The following is an 18,504-nucleotide window of genomic DNA, read 5'->3' as shown; positions in this document are numbered from 1 at the left end:
CCATTGAAAATGTGTGGCACATTATGAAGCACAAAATACGACAACGGAGACCCCGGACTGTTGAACAACTGAAGTCGTACATCAAGCAAGAATGGGAAAGAATTCCACCTACAAACAAAACTTCAACAATAAGCACAAAAACAATAAAGTTGATCAGTTTGAACATTAAATATCTTGTCTTTGCGGTGTATTCAATTGAATATAGGTTGAAAGGGATTTGCAAATCGTATTCTGTTTTTTACATTTACACAACGTCCAACTTCATTGGAATTGGGGTTGTAAATGGTAAATGGACTCTTTTCCATCTGCATCAGACACTCAAAGCACTTACAATTATGCTTCACATTCACCCATTCACACAGACACACACACACACACACACACACCGATGCCAGGGTGCTGCCTACACACCGGGTGCAACAAGGGGATTAAGGACCTTGCTCAATGGCCCTTAGTGATTTTCCAGTCAGGTTTGGGTTTGAACCAAGGATCCTCTGTTCTGAAGCCCAATGCTTAACCACTAGACCATCACCTCCCAATTGTCCACTGGTTTTTCAACACAGAAAACAAATGCAAAAAAATAAAAAAATAAATAAATAAAAATCACAAAGTACAAAGTCAAATGTCCATGAGAGACTGTTGTTCTGATAATTCAATGTCTAAACGCATGAATTTGGAAAGTCCTCATGGTTTTATGCTTTTGCTCTGCTCTTTGTCTGGGGACTATGTATACAAATGAACATCCTTTCTCAGTGGTTAGTATGATACTTTTGTTAAACTGTTTGAATTAAAGCAGAAACTATACATTTCAAGCATACCTTGATTGTTATTTCAACTCTGTCATGGTGGCACATAAAGGCAAAATTAGAAAAATTGCATCACTGTCCAGTTAGTTATGAACTTGACTATACTGCATTACTTCCCAAGCCTGTGTATGCTGCAAACCCAAATGCTTAGAAACATTGTTTTGCCACAAAATACGCACAATGCATATATTCATTTAAGAAGCATGTTCCATAATTTATTTCTTAGTGTGAAGAATTTATTAAACTTTAAAACAGATATAATGTCATCAAATGTTTCCAACAATAAAACACACAGATGACAAGGGAATGAAAAGAACAATATCCACCTTCTTTATGCAATAAAACAATTTGCTTACAAAAATGAAAAAAATCCCATTTCCTGTTTGTGAAAAAAATATTTATAGCACGTGCAACATGCTAAAATTTAGCTGATGAAAATGAGGAAACAGAACATAATCAAAATGACACAAAGCACTAAAAAAAGCACACCAACTGCAAGTTTAATAACTTCCTGAGTGAGCAGCCAGCCACAGCAACAGAAAAAGGATACACACTTAACATGGTGACTGGTGGATGTAGACAAAGAAAAAGAAGAAGAAAAACAAAACAACAAGCACACACCATTTGCATTCCAAGGCCATTCTTTGAAGCTTCAATCGTGTGTGGGGCTCTGGTGTTTGTTCTGTTATAATGTTAATTTGCAAATATTTTGCACTGCTATTCAAAGACCTGTGATGCCGCTCTGGGTGCAGTTATGTCCTTTAAACTCTCGTCACCCTCAGCCACGTTTCCACTACATCTGACAAAAATTGGGTGGATGCAGTAAGAAGCTGTACAAGGAAGTAGGAACATAGTAGAAACCGGTGAGGATGTGAACATGGAGGATGTAGTAATGACTGCACTGACAAATTAATGATGTAATTAAACTTAATAGGCATTTCATTGATGTAGTATAAATGCGGCACAGATGGCTCTCCCAGCAGCAGTCTATGGACTGGTTTGTGAATGGAATGTGCTGGTCGCTGTCCGTGGTGTTGAAACGCAGTTTAAAAAACTCTCCCCCACCTCCGCATACAAATCGAAGTCCAATTCAAAGCATGCGTCCACATGCACACATGACTGCTTGCATGGTGCATATTTGAGTGTATGTTAAAATATAAACGGGTATGTTTGGCAGGAGAGTTTTTCTGACTGTAGTTTATTGTTGACCCTCCATGTGGACACAAGAAAATTTGCAGAACGAAGTAAAAAAAAGCACAGCACGTGGCACAATATTGATAAGGACAGATGTGATTGTTCATGCTAAAGACATTGTAAAAATGAACTGGATGTGGTATGTGTGTGTGATCATGCACTTGGTAAGAAATTAGCAGGAATGTGTTAGACTCTGTGAGAACATGGGAGGGATGTAACCAGTACGAAGTATGGACTTGAAAACAGAACAATTTTGTATGGTTTTGCTGTGATAAGTAAAAGTTGCTTAGGTAAAAGGGGTAGGCGTATATAAGCTTTTCTTCCACATACACCCTTTTGGTTGCTGAGAAATCAGTTTTGTTTTATTTTGTTTTGTTTTATTTTATTGCAAAGTGCCATATAAACTTGAACTTATGATCATGTCATCACTGCATTCATCAAAATTTTTAGGATGCAGTGCAGTGTTCATGGTCTTCATCCTAGTGTGACGGGGCCCTTATGCTGCATTCGATTACGCTCGGGACTTGTGGGAAAAAAATAAGCTCCAACTCACAAAAGTGCAATGGAACAGCCATTCAACATGGAATCCCAAGTCAGAAACTCAGTCAGGATCCACGAAGCCCGAGGTTGCCGATGTGTCATCACAGCAATATAGTGAGCACTAAACAGAATTACTCTATGTTTTCGTTAATAATAATAAACTGGTATGTAATGTTTGATGGTGGGTTTTACGCAAGAAATGTATCTGATCCTGACAATTTGGGGACCTTGGTGTTGCTGTCAGTACTGCATTGTGTCACAAACAATTGACAATGCCTCGGCCCAAGCCGGAGAATCAAAATATTGTAGAAATGAGCTCAATGCCCTTTTTCCGAGCAGCTGCACCAGAATGCATTGCGATCAGATGCTGGAAATACTGACTCAGAATTAACAATGTCCGACATGCAATCGAAAGAAGCATGAGTCTGAAGTGAGAATCAGTTGCTCTCTGATTAAAAACTCAGGACATGACAAGCTGCTGATCCACTTTGTTGTGCTCCAACAGCAGGGTATCTGGAGAATGTTTCCACTCTGCAGTTTGTGATGTCACTGATGTCGTGCTTGTTATGATTTCTTAAAGGGTCAGACACGGCAGGGAAGAATAATTTCAAAACAAACAAACAAACAGTTACTGTCCCAGAGATGTTTGTTTTCAAACTAAGAAGTGATGGCGTACTTTGAGGTAATGATGTCTGAAATCTAACTTTAATGCTTCAATATCAAGACATGACTGAGGGCATGAGTAGGATCAGTAAATTTCTCTTTCTGTTGGTGTTTCACCAGAAACAGGTCAGTGATTGGATGACTGATGCATGGATAGACCAGCTGCTGCCCGTCGGGGCTGAAAAGGTCTCACCTCGTGAATTTCTTGGGTTCGTTGGGAAGGGTCGGCAGGGGAAGAGGTTTGTCGGAGTTGAGGTCAAGGTGTTGGAGGGGGGAGTTGGGGATAGGCTCTGGATGGCTGGGCAGGTGCGGCTGTGGGGGCTGCCCCCTTCTTGTACCCACCACACCTATGCCCTTGCCTGCTGCCTCCAGAGCTCTGAGATTGGTAGAGCTGCTCAGTCTGCTGGCTGTTGTTTTCTCATTCTTTCTCTTTTGCTACACAGAAAAAATAGAAAGGGACGGGCACGGGGGTAAACAAAATGAGCAAGAAGGAAGTTAGAAATAAAATAGTTTTAAAAAGGGATGGAGAAAATGGGCAAATGGAGTGCACGGAAAGCTCGACAGATTGAAACAGTCTGACCGGTGAGACATAGGAAACGATCAGTGTGCTGACTTGATCTCGTTTAAATACCAATCCATACAAAGTGAATGGAATTGATCTGAAAAGCTGAGACTGGCATCACTTGGTCTGTCCTCGTAAAGCACCAGACGCTCGGAGCTGAATAGAAGTTCAGATGGGATGGGATGTGCCAAAGCAGGAAACCTCACAAACTAACAAATGGCTTGGAAAGCAAAGGAAAGCTGGAGAAAGTCAGCAAACAACAAATAGGACGGAAAAACTACTCACACTGACATACACACAATAAAGGACAAAAGTAAAACATATCAGTGGAAAAATTATGAGGAACAAGAACAAAACTACTGGAAGTTACAAAACCAGTTAAGAGAAGTATTTAGCATATTTTATGTATATATATATATATATATATATATATATATATATATATATGCACGAGGAACTGCTCATTCAACACAATGTTAAATGTTCATTGAACATTTAAATAGCATGTTGTTATTTTGGGTTGTTCGTTTATCACGTTTGCCACGTTACTTTGCATTTCAAAGTCAACACGAAAAACAAACAGTGATGAAATCAGCCTTTGTGGCTTTTCAGCTTTACAGACTTTCAATTTGAATTAATACAGCACCAAATCAGAATATAATTCATGTCAAGGCAGAACACATGAACAAGAACCTTACCCACCTGTCCAGGACTTTAAAAAACAAACAAACTAGAGGCTGAACTTTCACTGAAAAAAGGCAGATTTGAGATTTCAGTCCAGAACACACTGTTTTCCATTTAACTGGAAAACTGTCTAAATTTTGACACTGGGTCCTATCGTACACATGGTGCTGAGCAGCACAAAGACCAGCACAAATTTCATTTCAACGTTCCACCAGATGCAGATGTCATTTTAATGCCCACCACCCACATGCTTGAAATAAAAATACAGCTTGTGGTCCTGTGGTGAGGTGTGGTGGGGCTGGGTGCTGGCACGTTGAGATCATCCATCACCTTAGACCACCAGGGGGAAGGAGAGAACAAACTCACTTCATGAGGAAACCGTCTCTTGCTGCCTCACTCAGAAACAGGTGACATTATGTGCATAAAGTACATTACGACAGTGAAATGAAAACAACCTGTAAACAAAATAAGAATAAACACTCACAGCAAAACCCCCCCACCTACTGCAGACTTCACCTCAGGGAGCTTTGGGTGACTGTTGTCTGGTGTGTTCTCTGACAGGTTGATGCTAATCTCTAAATAAGACAGAAGTCCTTTCATGTGCGTCCGTTTACATGATCATGCTCCAGTTTAAAGGGATGAACAGGTGCCACTGTAATCGGTTGTTATCAGATTCAGGCGACAACGTTCCCATCAATAATGAACATGGTAAACCCAACCCAACCCTTTTGTGCACAACGCCCGGTTTTTCACTGGTATTTCCCTCCTCTGCATTTGAACAATGCAGACTTCCTCCACTGTCCAAGTAAAATGCACATTTTGCCCTTAACTGTCTGAGATCTGGTCATATTTATTAACAGGTTATGAGTCATTTCTTCATGTTCAGTCATAATTGTTGGATGTGGAATGAGCGTGAAGCGATCTGATGTATACTGTGTGTTGTGAAGCTTTTCAGAGTGACCGTGTGTGCGTGTGTGTGTTGTTCTACAGACAGCAGATCCTACCTTGATCAGGGGGTTGATAACTCCTACATTAGGACTTGCATTGAAGACTTTGCTGAAGTTGGTCTCCCTGTTGACCAGCTCCAGCTGGTAGAACTTCTTGTCATCCTGTGAGGGAAACTCATGTTAGCTGGCATCCATTCAGGCAGTGAGCACACCACAGGGCTTATGGGAGGGATTTATTAAAAAGAAGACATGAAATTTCAGCAGAGTAACTCCAAGAGATTTGACCGGAGGGTGTTTAGAGTACCCACTCATTTTGTAGCATGCACATGGCTCACAGACTGCCCAGTGCAGTCACAGCACCCCGCAGACTGACCACCATCCCTCAGAATTAGTGCATTATTCAACATTAAAAATGTTATATTTTAACTCTGTACAAATGACAGAATTGACATTAATCAATCAATCAATCAACTTTTTTCTTATATAGCGCCAAATCACAACAAACAGTTGCCCCAAGGCGCTCCATATTGCAAGGCAAGGCCATACAATAATTATGAAAAACCCCAACGGTCAAAACGACCCCCTATGAGCAAGCACTTGGCAACAGTGGGAAGGAAAAACTCCCTTTTAACAGGAAGAAACCTCCAGCAGAACCAGGCTCAGGGAGGGGCAGTCTTCTGCTGAGACTGGTTGGGGCTGAGGGAAAAAACCAGGAAAAGGACATGCCGTGAAGGGGGGGCAGAGATCGATCACTAATGATTAAATGCAGAGTGATGCATACGGAGCAAAAAGAGAAAGAAACAGTGCATCATGGGAACCCCCCCACAATCTACGTCTAAAGCAGCATAACCAAGGGATGGTCCAGGGTCACCCGATCCAGCCCTAACTATAAGCCTTAGCGAAAAGGAAAGTTTTAAGCCTAATCTTAAAAGTAGAGAGGGTATCTGTCTCCCTGATCTGAATTGGGAGCTGGTTCCACAGGAGAGGAGCCTGAAAGCTGAAGGCTCTGCCTCCCATTCTACTCTTACAAACCCTAGGAACTACAAGTAAGCCCGCAGTCTGAGAACGAAGCGCTCTAATGGGGTAATATGGTACTACGAGGTCCCTAAGATAAGATGGGACCTGATTATTCAAAACCTTATAAGTAAGAAGAAGAATTTTAAATTCTATTCTAGAATTAACAGGAAGCCAATGAAGAGAGGCCAACACGGGTGAGATATGCTCTCTCCTGCTAGTCCCCGTCAGTACTCTAGCTGCAGCATTCTGAACCAACTGAAGGCTTTTTAGGGAACTTTTAGGACAACCTGATAATAATGAATTACAATAGTCCAGCCTAGAGGAAATAAATGCATGAATTAGTTTTTCAGCATCACTCTGAGACAAGACCTTTCTGATTTTAGAGATATTGCGTAAATGCAAAAAGGCAGTCCTACATATTTGTTTAATATGCGCTTTGAATGACATATCCTGATCAAAAATGACTCCAAGATTTCTCACAGTATTACCAGAGATCAGGGAAATGCCATCCAGAGTAACGATCTGGTTAGACACCATGCTTCTAAGATTTGTGGGGCCAAGTACAATAACTTCAGTTTTATCTGAGTTTAAAAGCAGGAAATTAGAGGTCATCCATGTCTTTATGTCTGTAAGACAATCCTGCAGTTTAGCTAATTGGTGTGTATCCTCTGGCTTCATGGATAGATAAAGCTGGGTATCATCTGCGTAACAATGAAAATTTAAGCAATACCGTCTAATAATACTGCCTAAGGGAAGCATGTATAAAGTGAATAAAATTGGTCCTAGCACAGAACCTTGTGGAACTCCATAATTAACTTTAGTCCGTGAAGAAGATTCCCCATTTACATGAACAAACTGTAATCTATTAGACAAATATGATTCAAACCACCGCAGCGCAGTGCCTTTAATACCTATGACATGCTCTAACCTCTGTAATAAAATTTTATGGTCAACAGTATCAAAAGCAGCACTGAGGTCCAACAGAACAAGCACAGAGATAAGTCCACTGTCCGAAGCCATAAGAAGATCATTTGTAACCTTCACTAATGCTGTTTCTGTACTATGATGAATTCTAAAACCTGACTGAAACTCTTCAAATAGACCATTCCTCTGCAGGTGATCAGTTAGCTGTTTTACAACTACCCTCTCAAGAATCTTTGAGAGAAAAGGAAGGTTGGAAATTGGCCTATAATTAGCTAAGATAGCTGGGTCAAGTGATGGCTTTTTAAGTAATGGTTTAATTACTGCCACCTTAAAGGCCTGTGGTACATAACCAACTAACAAAGATAGATTGATCATATTTAAGATTGAAGCATTAAATAATGGTAGGACTTCCTTGAGCAGCCTGGCAGGAATGGGGTCCAATAAACATGCCGATGGTTTGGACGAGTTATTCTACCAGTATTCACACCAAACCATAGTAAGTCAGCATGACTTTATTTTCCAAGACCTCCGCCTGACCGGAGCGTTGTGATTGGGTAGAGAGTTGGCTTTGCAGCTGCTTTCAGGGTGCTTCTGTGCTGGAAGCTGTGTAGTAAACAAGAGCTTCCAGCAGGGAGCAGGATGTTCAATGACATAAGTGTGGGCTCATTGTTTGGGTCTGTTGTCATTTTTGATGCTACTGGAAGCGATCGTGGAGCTAAAACTCAAATTCAGTTTATTAGTAGTTGCAAATGTACCAGAGGCAATACTGGAATTTATCGGTTATCGGTTATATGTAACTTCCGATACATTTTTGGGTGGTTTATCGTTTTATCTTTATCAAAGATTATCTGTTATCGAAGTTAATTTTTTGGTTATCTGTGCCCACCACTGGTAATAGGGACAAAGAAATTAGTCTGTGGAACAATGATGGCTCCACTTTAGGATGCTGGGCAGCTATCGAACATGAACAAGCGTCCCAATGTCTGTGTTGTAGTGCTTTTGTCAGAAACACACAATATGTTTGCTGCATAACATCCTTTTTTTTTAAACAAAGAAAGTGAATGATTTGTTAGAGATTTCAACTCTCTTCAATCGAGTGTCTGTGGGACTACATACCACTGGCAGCTATATCTGTGAATCTCAGGACTTTGGAAAACATCTTTTGGGGTGAAAAAACACTTCATTTTGTTGAGCGAAAATTAAATTGGTCATATCTAGATTAGACAAAAAACTGAAGGGGATGGACCATTATTTTCCTTCACTTTTGCTGCCCTCACCAGCAGTACCTACCACCAGTTTCTTAACGAGAGACTCCCTCTCAGACACCATCTCCTTCAGCTCAGCAATGGCCTGCAGATCCTCAGGACGGCTCTCCCTGTTCCTGAACTTCTCCTCTGTTGCTTCCAGCCTGTATGACAAGAGAGGAGACATTAAAAAGACAGCTGACATTACAAAACCGTTACTGAACGTCTTCCAAGCGCCTTAGAGGTGCTCCATTAGCAAAGCTAGGCACGCTCAATAGTCAAAAGAAGTTAGAAAAGTTGTGCTTCGCCATAACTTCAGGAAAAAGTGTCGTCAGTGACATTGTCATATCTGCAACGCGTGTCGTGCATGTCGTCTGTCTGCCACCTCCAGACCTCGTACTGCACTGCCCAGCTAACAAGTTGGCAAACGCAGGGAGAAGTAAGACACCCTGTACATTAGCAAATTCTGGAAGAAATACAGAAGTATACAACCCCAAATCAGAAAAAGTGACAGCACTGAGAATGCAGACAAACCCCCCGCAGTGACTCTTGTATTTACTTGTATTCACAGCACTGCACCTTTTCCACATTTTGTTATGTTACAGCCTTATTCCAAAATTAATGAAATTCCTTTTTTCCTCAAAATTCTACACAAAATACTCTTTTTAAAATACTTTTTTAAAGCTTTTTGCAAATTTATTAAAAATAATAAAATAAAATTAAAAAAACTAAGAAATCACATGTACATAAGTATTCGGAGTCTTTGCCATGAAGCTCAAAATTGAGCTCATGTGCCTCCTGATCATCATTGAGATGTTTCTACAGCTTAACTGTAGTCCACCTGGGGTAAAGTTAGTTGATTGGACATGATTTGGAAAGACACAGACATGTCTATAAATAAGGTCCCACAGTTGACAGTGCAAGTCAGAGCATAAACCAAGCATGAAGTGAAAGGAATTGTCTCTAGACTTCCAAGACAGGATTGTGTCGAGGCCCAAATCTGGGGAAGGCTACAGAAACATTTCTGCTGCTTTGAAGGTCCCAAAGAGAACACTGGCCTCCATCATCCATAAAGAGCTGGCAGGCTGTCTAAACTGAGCAATTGGGGGAGAACGGCCTCAGTCAGAGCTCCAGCATTCCTCTGTGGGGAGAGGAAAACCTTCCAGAAGGACAACCGTCTCCGCAGCAATCCACCAATCAGGCCTGTATGGTAGAGTGGCCAGATGGAAGCCACTCCTTAGTAAAAGGCACATGATAGCCTGCCTGACATTTGCCAAAAGGCACCTGAAGGACTCTTAGACCATGAGAAATAAAATTCTCTGGTTTGATCAGACAAAGATTGAACTCTTTGATGTGAATGCCAGGCGTCATGTTTGGAGGAAACCAGGCACCATCCCTACAGTGAAGCATGGTGGTGGCAGCATCATGCTGTGGGGATGTTTTTCAGCAGCAGGAACTGGGAGACTAGTCAGGTTGAGGGAAAGACGAATGCAGCAATGTACAGACACATCCTGGATGAAAACCTGCTCCAGAGTGCTCTTGACCTCAGACTGGGGCGAGGTCTTTCGGCAGGACAATAACCCTAGCTCACAGCCAAGATATCAAAGGAGTGGCTTCAGGACAATTCTGTGAATGTCCTTGAGTGGTCCAGCCAGAGCCCAGACCTGAACCCGACTGAACATCTCTGGAGAGATCTGAAAATGGCTGTGCACCGACGCTCCCCATCCAACCTGATGAAGTTTGAGAGGTGCTGCAAAGAGGAATTGACAAAACTGCCCAAAGATAGGTGCACCATGCTTGTAGCATCATATTCAAGAAGACTTGAGGCTGTAATTGCTGCCAAAGGTGCATCAAAAAGGTATTGAGAAAAGGGTGTGAATACTGGTGTACATGTGATTCCTTAGTTTTTTTTATTGTTAATAACCTTGCAAAAAATTCAAAACCCTTATTACCCTTAGGTGCACCAAGCTTGTGGCATCATATTCAAGAAGACATGGGGCTGTAATTGCTCCCATAGGTGTATCAACAAAATACTGGGCAAAGGCTGTGAATACTTATGTACAACATGTGATTTCTTAGGTTTTTAATTTTTAATAAATTTGCAAAAAATATATTAAAAAACTTTTTTCATGCTGCCATTATGGGGTGTTGTGAGTAGAATTTTTAAGGGAAAAAATTGTTTACTCCATTTTGGAATAAGGTTGTAATAAGGCTGCACTGTAATCACAGACAGTATGAAGACATTTCATGTTTTATGTGGTCAACTTTATTTCATTTAATATACATCCATTCCTTAATTTCAGATTAAATAAATAAATCATTTCAAACAGGTGATATCAAGAGGTGACTGTAATCATGTTTTGATATAAAATCAGTATCCACGAAGGCTGCGTTTGAGGACCAAAAATGGGAAGAATCTCCAGAAAAACGGGAGAAAATTATTGAAATTATTAAAAACAATGCTCCTTATAGAAAAAGTGGAAGAGATTTGCATAGTTCTCTCTTTATAGTGCAGAATATCATTCAAGAATTCAAGCATCAGGGTAAATTTCAGTGTGTAAGGGGCAAAGGCACAACCAAAAGTTGAATATTTGTGATCTCTGAACACTCAGATGGCACTGCATGAACTGTCATTCAACAATAGTTGATATAACTGCATGGCCATGCACTACAAAGGAGTTACATTTCCAAATGCCACTTAAAATTTTACTGTGCAACAAAGAATGCTTATGTTAACTTTGTCCAGAGGCAGCACTGACTTCTCTGGGTTTGGAGGAGTCTGGGTTGGACTATCACACAGTAGAAAGGTGTATTACGGTCAGAGGAATCATGATTCAAGATCTGTTTTGGAAGAAATGAGCACTGAGAACAGAACCAGACCAAGGATGAAAAGGGCCATCCAGACTGTTCAGTAACCAGTCCAAACCCCAGGATATATCATGGAATGCCACTGTGTCAGTGCCCTTAGGAAAGGTAATTTACAAGTGATGGCGGCATCATTGCAGAAAAATACACTGATATTTTAAAGCAACTACTATGCTGCTTTCAAGATAACTTTCAAGAAATGTCCATGTATTTTTCAACAAGACAATACAGAACCACATTATGCACATATTACAAAGGTATAGCTGCAAGATATGTGTGTATGCATACTGGACTGGCCTGCCTGCAGGCATGACCTATCCCCAACAGAGAATGTTTGAAGAATTTTGTAACAAAAAATGCAAAAATGGCCCCATACTGTTGCACACCTTAAGACATGTTTGCATGAAGAATGGGACAAAATAACACCTGGAATGCTTCAATGCGTGTATCCAAAATGTCTTTTAAGTGTTGTGAGAAGGAATGGCAACATTACAGCGATAAATGCTTTGCATCCTAAATTTTTTTTTTTGTAATGTGTTGGAAGCCTAAACTGCAGAAACATTTTTTGTTTTGCGGTTGTACAACATAGTGGAAAAGTAAAACCAGAATTTAACAGCAGATATAATGCAAATTATGTATTAATTTTCTATACCTGTTCACTCCAATCATGGGTCTTGGGGGATGGCGGGTGTCTAGAGCATATGCCAGCAGTTATTGGGTGAGAGATGGGGTACACCCTGGACAGGACACCAGTCTATCACTGGGCCACTGTATACAGACAAACTCATTCACACACACACCTACAGTCTTTGGAAGTTTTGAGGAAGCTGGAGCACCTGGACGGTGGACCCAAACATGGAAGAACATGCAAATTCCACACAGAAAGGACCAGGTGGGTAGTGACCCCGGGATGTTCTTGCTGTCAGGCAACAGTGCTAACCACTAAACCACCGTGCCTCTCTACTGCAGATCAGTGAGGGTTAATCAGAAACACTACTCAAGAATGTTTTGAGCCCTGTTTTGAACATTGTTCCAAAGCCCCTGTCAAAAGGAAGACATCATGAGCTGTGCTAAATGGGGCCTTGAAGCATCACAAAATGATTTAATAGAAATGCTTCACCTGCTCTACAAGAGACACAATGAAATAATTGGGTGTGCAGCAAAGACACAGGAAGGACTCTTCAAAGCAGTGAAGGCTTTTTCTTTTCACTCCCAGGAGGAAAAAAAGCCACGTCTATTTCAGTCTAGTTTTCATTTAGCACCTGACAGCACACAAATACATATTCTAGGACGGATGCTGACCCATGTGTGAGGGGTAATGCACAGGATTAAAGGCAGTTTAAAGTTCATAATTTAAGAATCAGACAAACGGATCATGAAGGAGCAGATTTGGCAGCCTCATGCACAGTGCATTTATATACATACAGTATCTGAAGGGCGGAGATCTTGTCTTTGAGGACTTCTTGGGCTTTGTTGAAGTCTGACAGCATTGTCTGCATCTCTCTGTTGTGCAAAGCGCTTATCTCTGCAATCTCCCTCTCATGCCTCTTACTAAACTCTTGCTCATAAGCCCTGGATGGGAAAAAAACACAGATGCACAATATTATTTATGTATCCACAGTATTATAGCACTGATAAAGAAAATGGTACAGTGTTAAAATCTCTTCTTGCTGCTTATCACTTAGCTTCATTGGTGAAACAAACCAAACAACTGAATATGTGGATTCTTGATAATAATCTAAACTGGTTTGTGACTATTTGTGTATCTGTACAAGTTTGGGTTTCATCATATCTCACAGGCAGTTTTTCTCTGCATCGGAGTTACTAATGTTCACAGGAGATATTTCATTTCAGAGGACATTCTTAATATCATCAGCTTGGTGGCAATTCCTCAATAAGGGGGACAGACAAGGAAGTCATTTGTGAGAACGCACAACCTGCTCTAATGACCTTCAGCATGCTGACAGAGAAATCGATGCATTACATTCCTCCAAACCTACACATCGTGCCAACAAAGTCACAGAGACTGACACTGCAGCCCTGATAGATGACTGTTGCAGTGTCCTGTACCAGCTACATGAGGTGGATCCTCCTACCAGATATTGGACATCACCAGGAGTCCATGAACCCAAAACAAATTTTGACCTAATTAGTACCACTTAAGTAAAATAAATAAATACAGTGGTCCATCGCTATAACGCGGTTCACCTTTTGCCGCAGTTTCCTCGCAGTTTCGCAGATTTTTTTAGTCCAATTTTGCATGCTTTTTTTTTTTTTTACAGCACACTGTGTTCTGCATCCTCATCAAGCAGGCCGGTCGTGGCACCACGAAGGCAGAGCGTGCGCATTGTGTGCGTGTCTGTTTATAACAATCTTCTCACCCAGAAGAAAAAAGAGCGCCAACAACTACCCATAACTGTGTTCTTCACTCGGAAAAAGACACCTGCACCGAGGTGTCACTCAGTGGAAAAAGACACGACAGCGGAGCGGCGCCAGGATGAAGAGGCGCAGTCAGAGGAACTGTGAAATACTGGTCAGTCACTATTAATAATTTCTTATGTGTCCAACCTCGTAGGTTGATCGTTAAAATTAAATTTGTTAGTTCTAAAAGCCATCATAATTATTTATAGGAAAATGTTCTATTTTTATTTCTCAAACAAATGTTTGGGCCTGAAAACAGGTTGGTCTTATTTTTCTACTAAGGTTTGAACTTTGAGAGTGTTTACACACGAGAGAAAACTGAGAAAATGTTAATGCCTGTTTGAGAAAAGTGTATAAAGTGTGTAGTGAGGGGTTTTACAGCCTTAAAACATCTATAATAATTGTAAAAAAATAACACTGACTACTTCGCAGATTTCGCCTATTGTGGGCTATTTTTAGAACGTAACTCCCGTGATAAACGAGAGACCACTGTAAAATAAAAGTGATGCAATTTTTTGGTTGAAATAAGAGGATTAATAAATGGAATAGTTTTGAACGTGTTGAAAGTTTGGTCTGCAAAGTAATATTCAAAGAACATCGACTTTGACTGGATTCTACAACATATGTTACCTTAAGTGACAACTAAACATAACAGATGATACAAACAATTCTTTTAAAACCTACACGAGGACTAAAATTTGCATCAGTTTTTACCAAAATTGGAGCAACTTTAACTTTTGACCCCTGTATAAACTGAAACCAACTGTTGTGTGGGCCGCTGAAGAGGAGGTACTGCTGGCCCACCACCACCAGAGGGCGCCCTGCTTGGAGTGCGGGCTCCAAGCACGAGAGGGCGCCAGACCCAGAGGAAGTGACAGCTGTCACTCATCACACCAGCTGTCACTCATCTACACCAGTACTTAAGCCGGACTGCAACTCCACCTCCCCGCCGAGAAATCGACTACCGAGAGGTAACTTCTCTGCTGACTCATATCGTTGAGTGAATTCTGAACTTCTGTTGCAGCCGGTATCCTGTGGTGTTCGCCCTTATCTGGGGAATTGGCGTGTGGCGTGACGACGACGACTGCGCTACAGATAAGTGGTTACACAAGGAGCTGCACGAGTGGGTGATTCGGAGGTGGAGGTCCTCCTCCTGACTGTGTACAGACTGTAGACCACTGAGTGTAAGGACGTACACTCATTCATCTTGTCTCTGCTTTTTGCCAGCAGTACCAGGTTCGACAGCCGAAGACAGAGGTCACCTGGGGACTCGGGACTTGGCGGCTCCGGTGTTCTTCAGACCGTTGGTGGTGGAGGCCGTGTGGGACGCGGCCTCTCTCTCGTCGGGGTCTTCTATCTTCGAGCCTGCCCACACGTCACCTGGTGTTAATTGACTTTGCAATTTCTGTATATTTAGTTGTGTATTGTCACAACATTAAATTGTTACCTTTTGGCTTACTCATTGTCCGTTCATTTGCGCCCCATGTTGTGGGTCCGTGCTACGACACCTTCCCAACAGGATTTCTCGGCCATCGTCATGGATTCCGAGGGGCGTCAGCTCGAGTGTGAACGGCCAATGGAAGAGCCGGGGGCGCAGGCGTCAGCGGGAGGCGTGTTGAGTGAGCTGCAGCAGATCTTAACCGCCTTCACGGCTCGGTTGGATTTAGTGACCGAGCAGAATGTCCTCCTTAATCGGAGAGTGGAGGCTCTCGCCGCCAGGGTGGAAGCGCACGATCAGGGCGCTGCTGCAGCTCCTCCTCTGGCTGGCCCTGGGCCTGAATCAGACGTACCACTGGTCGTTCAACGAACCCCCCCACCATCCCCTGAAGCATACATAAGCCCTCCGGAACCGTACGGGGGCTGTGTCGAGACGTGCGCGGACTTCCTCATGCAGTGTTCGCTCGTCTTTTCACAGCGCCCTGTCATGTACGCATCAGACGCTAGCCGGGTAGCTTATGTTATTAATCTGCTTCGAGGAGAGGCACGCGCATGGGCTACGGCGCTTTGGGAGCAGAACTCACGGCTCCTAACGTCTTATACTGGGTTTGTACGGGAGTTCAAACAAGTGTTTGATCATCCCAACAGAGGCGAGACCGCTTCAAACGTGCTGCTGTCGATGAGACAGGGGCGCCGTAGCGCAGCCGAGTATGCAGTCGACTTCCGCATCGCGCCGCCTTTGTAAATGGACTGTCACCGGTCCTCAAGGAGCACCTACTGGCTAAGGAGGAACCGCGGGATTTTGACGGGCTTGTCAATTTGGTTATACGCTTAGACAACCGTTTGAATGAGCATCGTCGGGAGCAGGCCGGGGGGCGTGACCGGGCACAAGCCGTCCCTCCCCCTTCCGGTTCCGACAAGGTGACGTCGTCCCCACGCTTCACTGCCAGAGAGCCCCGTGGGGCTACAGCTCCCCCTGCTGAGGAGGCTATGGACACGAGCAGGGCCAAAGTAAGATTAAATGTCAGACAAAGGAGACTGGCCCGCGGGGAGTGTTTTGTCTGCGGCTCTTGTGAGCACATGCAGAGGGACTGCCCTGAACGGTGAAACTACAACGCCCGTCCTTAGAAACTGGGCTAAGGGTGGGCCATAACACACACGCGGAAAGACCCCGCAGATCGGCACGAATCCCAGTAACAATCCTTTGTGAGGAGTTAACCCTTCACGCCCCAGCACTGATAGACACGGGGTCAGAAGGGAATCTGTTGGACAGCAGATGGGCAAAGGAAGTAGGGCTCCCTCTGGTGGCTCTGCCGGCACCAGTGCAGGTGCGAGCACTAGATGGCACCCTGCTTCCATTAATCACACATCAGACACAACCAGTGACCTTGGTTGTGTCTGGGAATCACAGGGAGGAGATAGTGTTCCATGTAACACCGTCTACCTCCCGAGTGATCTTGGGTTTTCCATGGATGGTGAAGCACAATCCCCGGGTCGATTGGCCGTCCGGGGTTGTGACGCAGTGGAGCGAAACCTGCCACCAGGAGTGTTTAGGATCCTCGGTTCCCCCCGGCACTACAGCTAATGAGGAGGTCAAAGTCCCCCCCAATCTATCGGCGGTGCCAGAGGAGTACCATGATCTTGCTGACGTTTTCAGCAAAGATCTGGCGCTCACTCTTCCTCCGCACCGACCGTATGATTGTGCCATTGATTTAGTCCCGGGCGTTGAGTACCCGTCCAGTAGGTTGTACAACCTCTCACGTCCGGAACGCGAATCAATGGAGACCTACATCCGGGACTCCTTAGCTGCCGGGCTGATCCGGAACTCCACCTCCCCGATGGGTGCTGGTTTCTTTTTTGTGGGCAAGAAGGACGGCAGACTCCGTCCATGCATTGATTACAGAGGGCTGAACGAGATCACGGTTCGCAACCGATACCCGTTACCTCTGTTGGATTCAGTGTTCACGCCCCTGCATGGAGCCCAAATCTTTACGAAATTGGATCTTAGAAATGCGTACCACCTGGTTCGGATCCGGAAGGGAGACGAATGGAAGACGGCATTCAACACCCCGTTAGGTCATTTCGAGTACCTGGTCATGCCGTTCGGCCTCACAAACGCCCCCGCGACGTTCCAAGCTTTGGTAAATGACGTCTTGCGGGACTTCCTGCATCGGTTCGTCTTCGTACATCTGGACGATATACTCATCTTTTCCCCGGACCCTGAGACCCATGTCCAGCATGTACGTCAGGTCCTACAGCGGTTGTTGGAGAACCGGCTGTTTGTGAAGGGCGAGAAGTGCGAGTTCCACCGCACTTCTTTGTCCTTCCTGGGGTTCATCATCTCCTCCAACTCCGTCGCCCCTGATCCGGCTAAGGTTGCGGCGGTGAGAGATTGGCCCCAACCAACAAGCCGCAGGAAACTACAGCAGTTCCTCGGCTTTGCAAATTTTTACAGGAGGTTCATCAAAGGTTACAGTCAGGTAGTTAGCCCCCTGACTGCCCTGACCTCCACAAAAGTCCCCTTCACCTGGTCGGATCGGTGCGAAGCCGCGTTCCAGGAGTTGAAACGCCGGTTCTCGACTGCACCAGTTCTGGTGCAGCCTGATCCTGATTGCCAGTACGTAGTAGAAGTGGACGCCTCTGACTCAGGGATAGGAGCCGTGCTGTCCCAGAGCGTGGAGGCTGATAAAGTTCTCCATCCTTGTGCCTTTTATTCCCGCAGGTTGACCCCAGCTGAACGGAACTATGACGTTGGCAATCGGGAACTTCTTGCGGTGAAGGAGGCTCTTGAAGAGTGGAGACACCTGCTGGAGGGGGCGTCGTTGCCCTTCACGGTTTTCACTGACCATCGGAACCTGGAGTACATCCGGACCGCCAAGCGGCTGAACCCCAGGCAAGCCCGCTGGTCTCTGTTCTTCGGGCGCTTTGACTTCCGGATTACATATCGCCCCGGGACCAAGAACCAAAAATCAGATGCATTGTCCCGGGTGCACGAAGAAGAAGCCAAAGCGGGGCTGTCGAACCCCACCGAGACCATCATCCCCGAGTCCACTGTCGTGGCCGCCCTTACCTGGGACGTGGAGCAGACCGTCCGGGAGGCCCTGACCAGGAGCCCGGACCCGGGGACTGGCCCCAAGGACAGACTGTACGTCCCACCAGAGGCAAGAGCTGCCGTATTGGACTTCTGTCACGTGTCCAAG

The 18,504-nt window shown here is 44.0% G+C and overlaps 1 protein-coding gene across 2 annotated transcripts in view; it reads right to left on the bottom strand.

The window, feature by feature from the left end:
- Positions 1-18,504, bottom strand: part of fam184a (family with sequence similarity 184 member A) — a 191,387-nt gene that overhangs the window by 14,418 nt on the left and 158,465 nt on the right. Inside the window, exons 18-21 of one of the 2 annotated variants that reach the window (XM_034161841.1) lie at positions 12,872-13,018; positions 8,628-8,745; positions 5,454-5,558; positions 3,397-3,638 (exon numbers count right to left, since the gene is read on the bottom strand). In XM_034161841.1, the coding sequence (XP_034017732.1) occupies positions 3,397-3,638; positions 5,454-5,558; positions 8,628-8,745; positions 12,872-13,018 (612 nt within the window). The remainder of the gene's footprint in view (positions 1-3,396; positions 3,639-5,453; positions 5,559-8,627; positions 8,746-12,871; positions 13,019-18,504) is intronic. The other variant, XM_034161842.1, reaches the window with a different exon arrangement.

Source organism: Thalassophryne amazonica, chromosome 21 (genome assembly GCF_902500255.1).
Source record: "Thalassophryne amazonica chromosome 21, fThaAma1.1, whole genome shotgun sequence".
NCBI classification, from domain to species: Eukaryota; Metazoa; Chordata; class Actinopteri; order Batrachoidiformes; family Batrachoididae; genus Thalassophryne; species Thalassophryne amazonica.
This window is presented reverse-complemented; position numbering and strand designations above follow the sequence as displayed.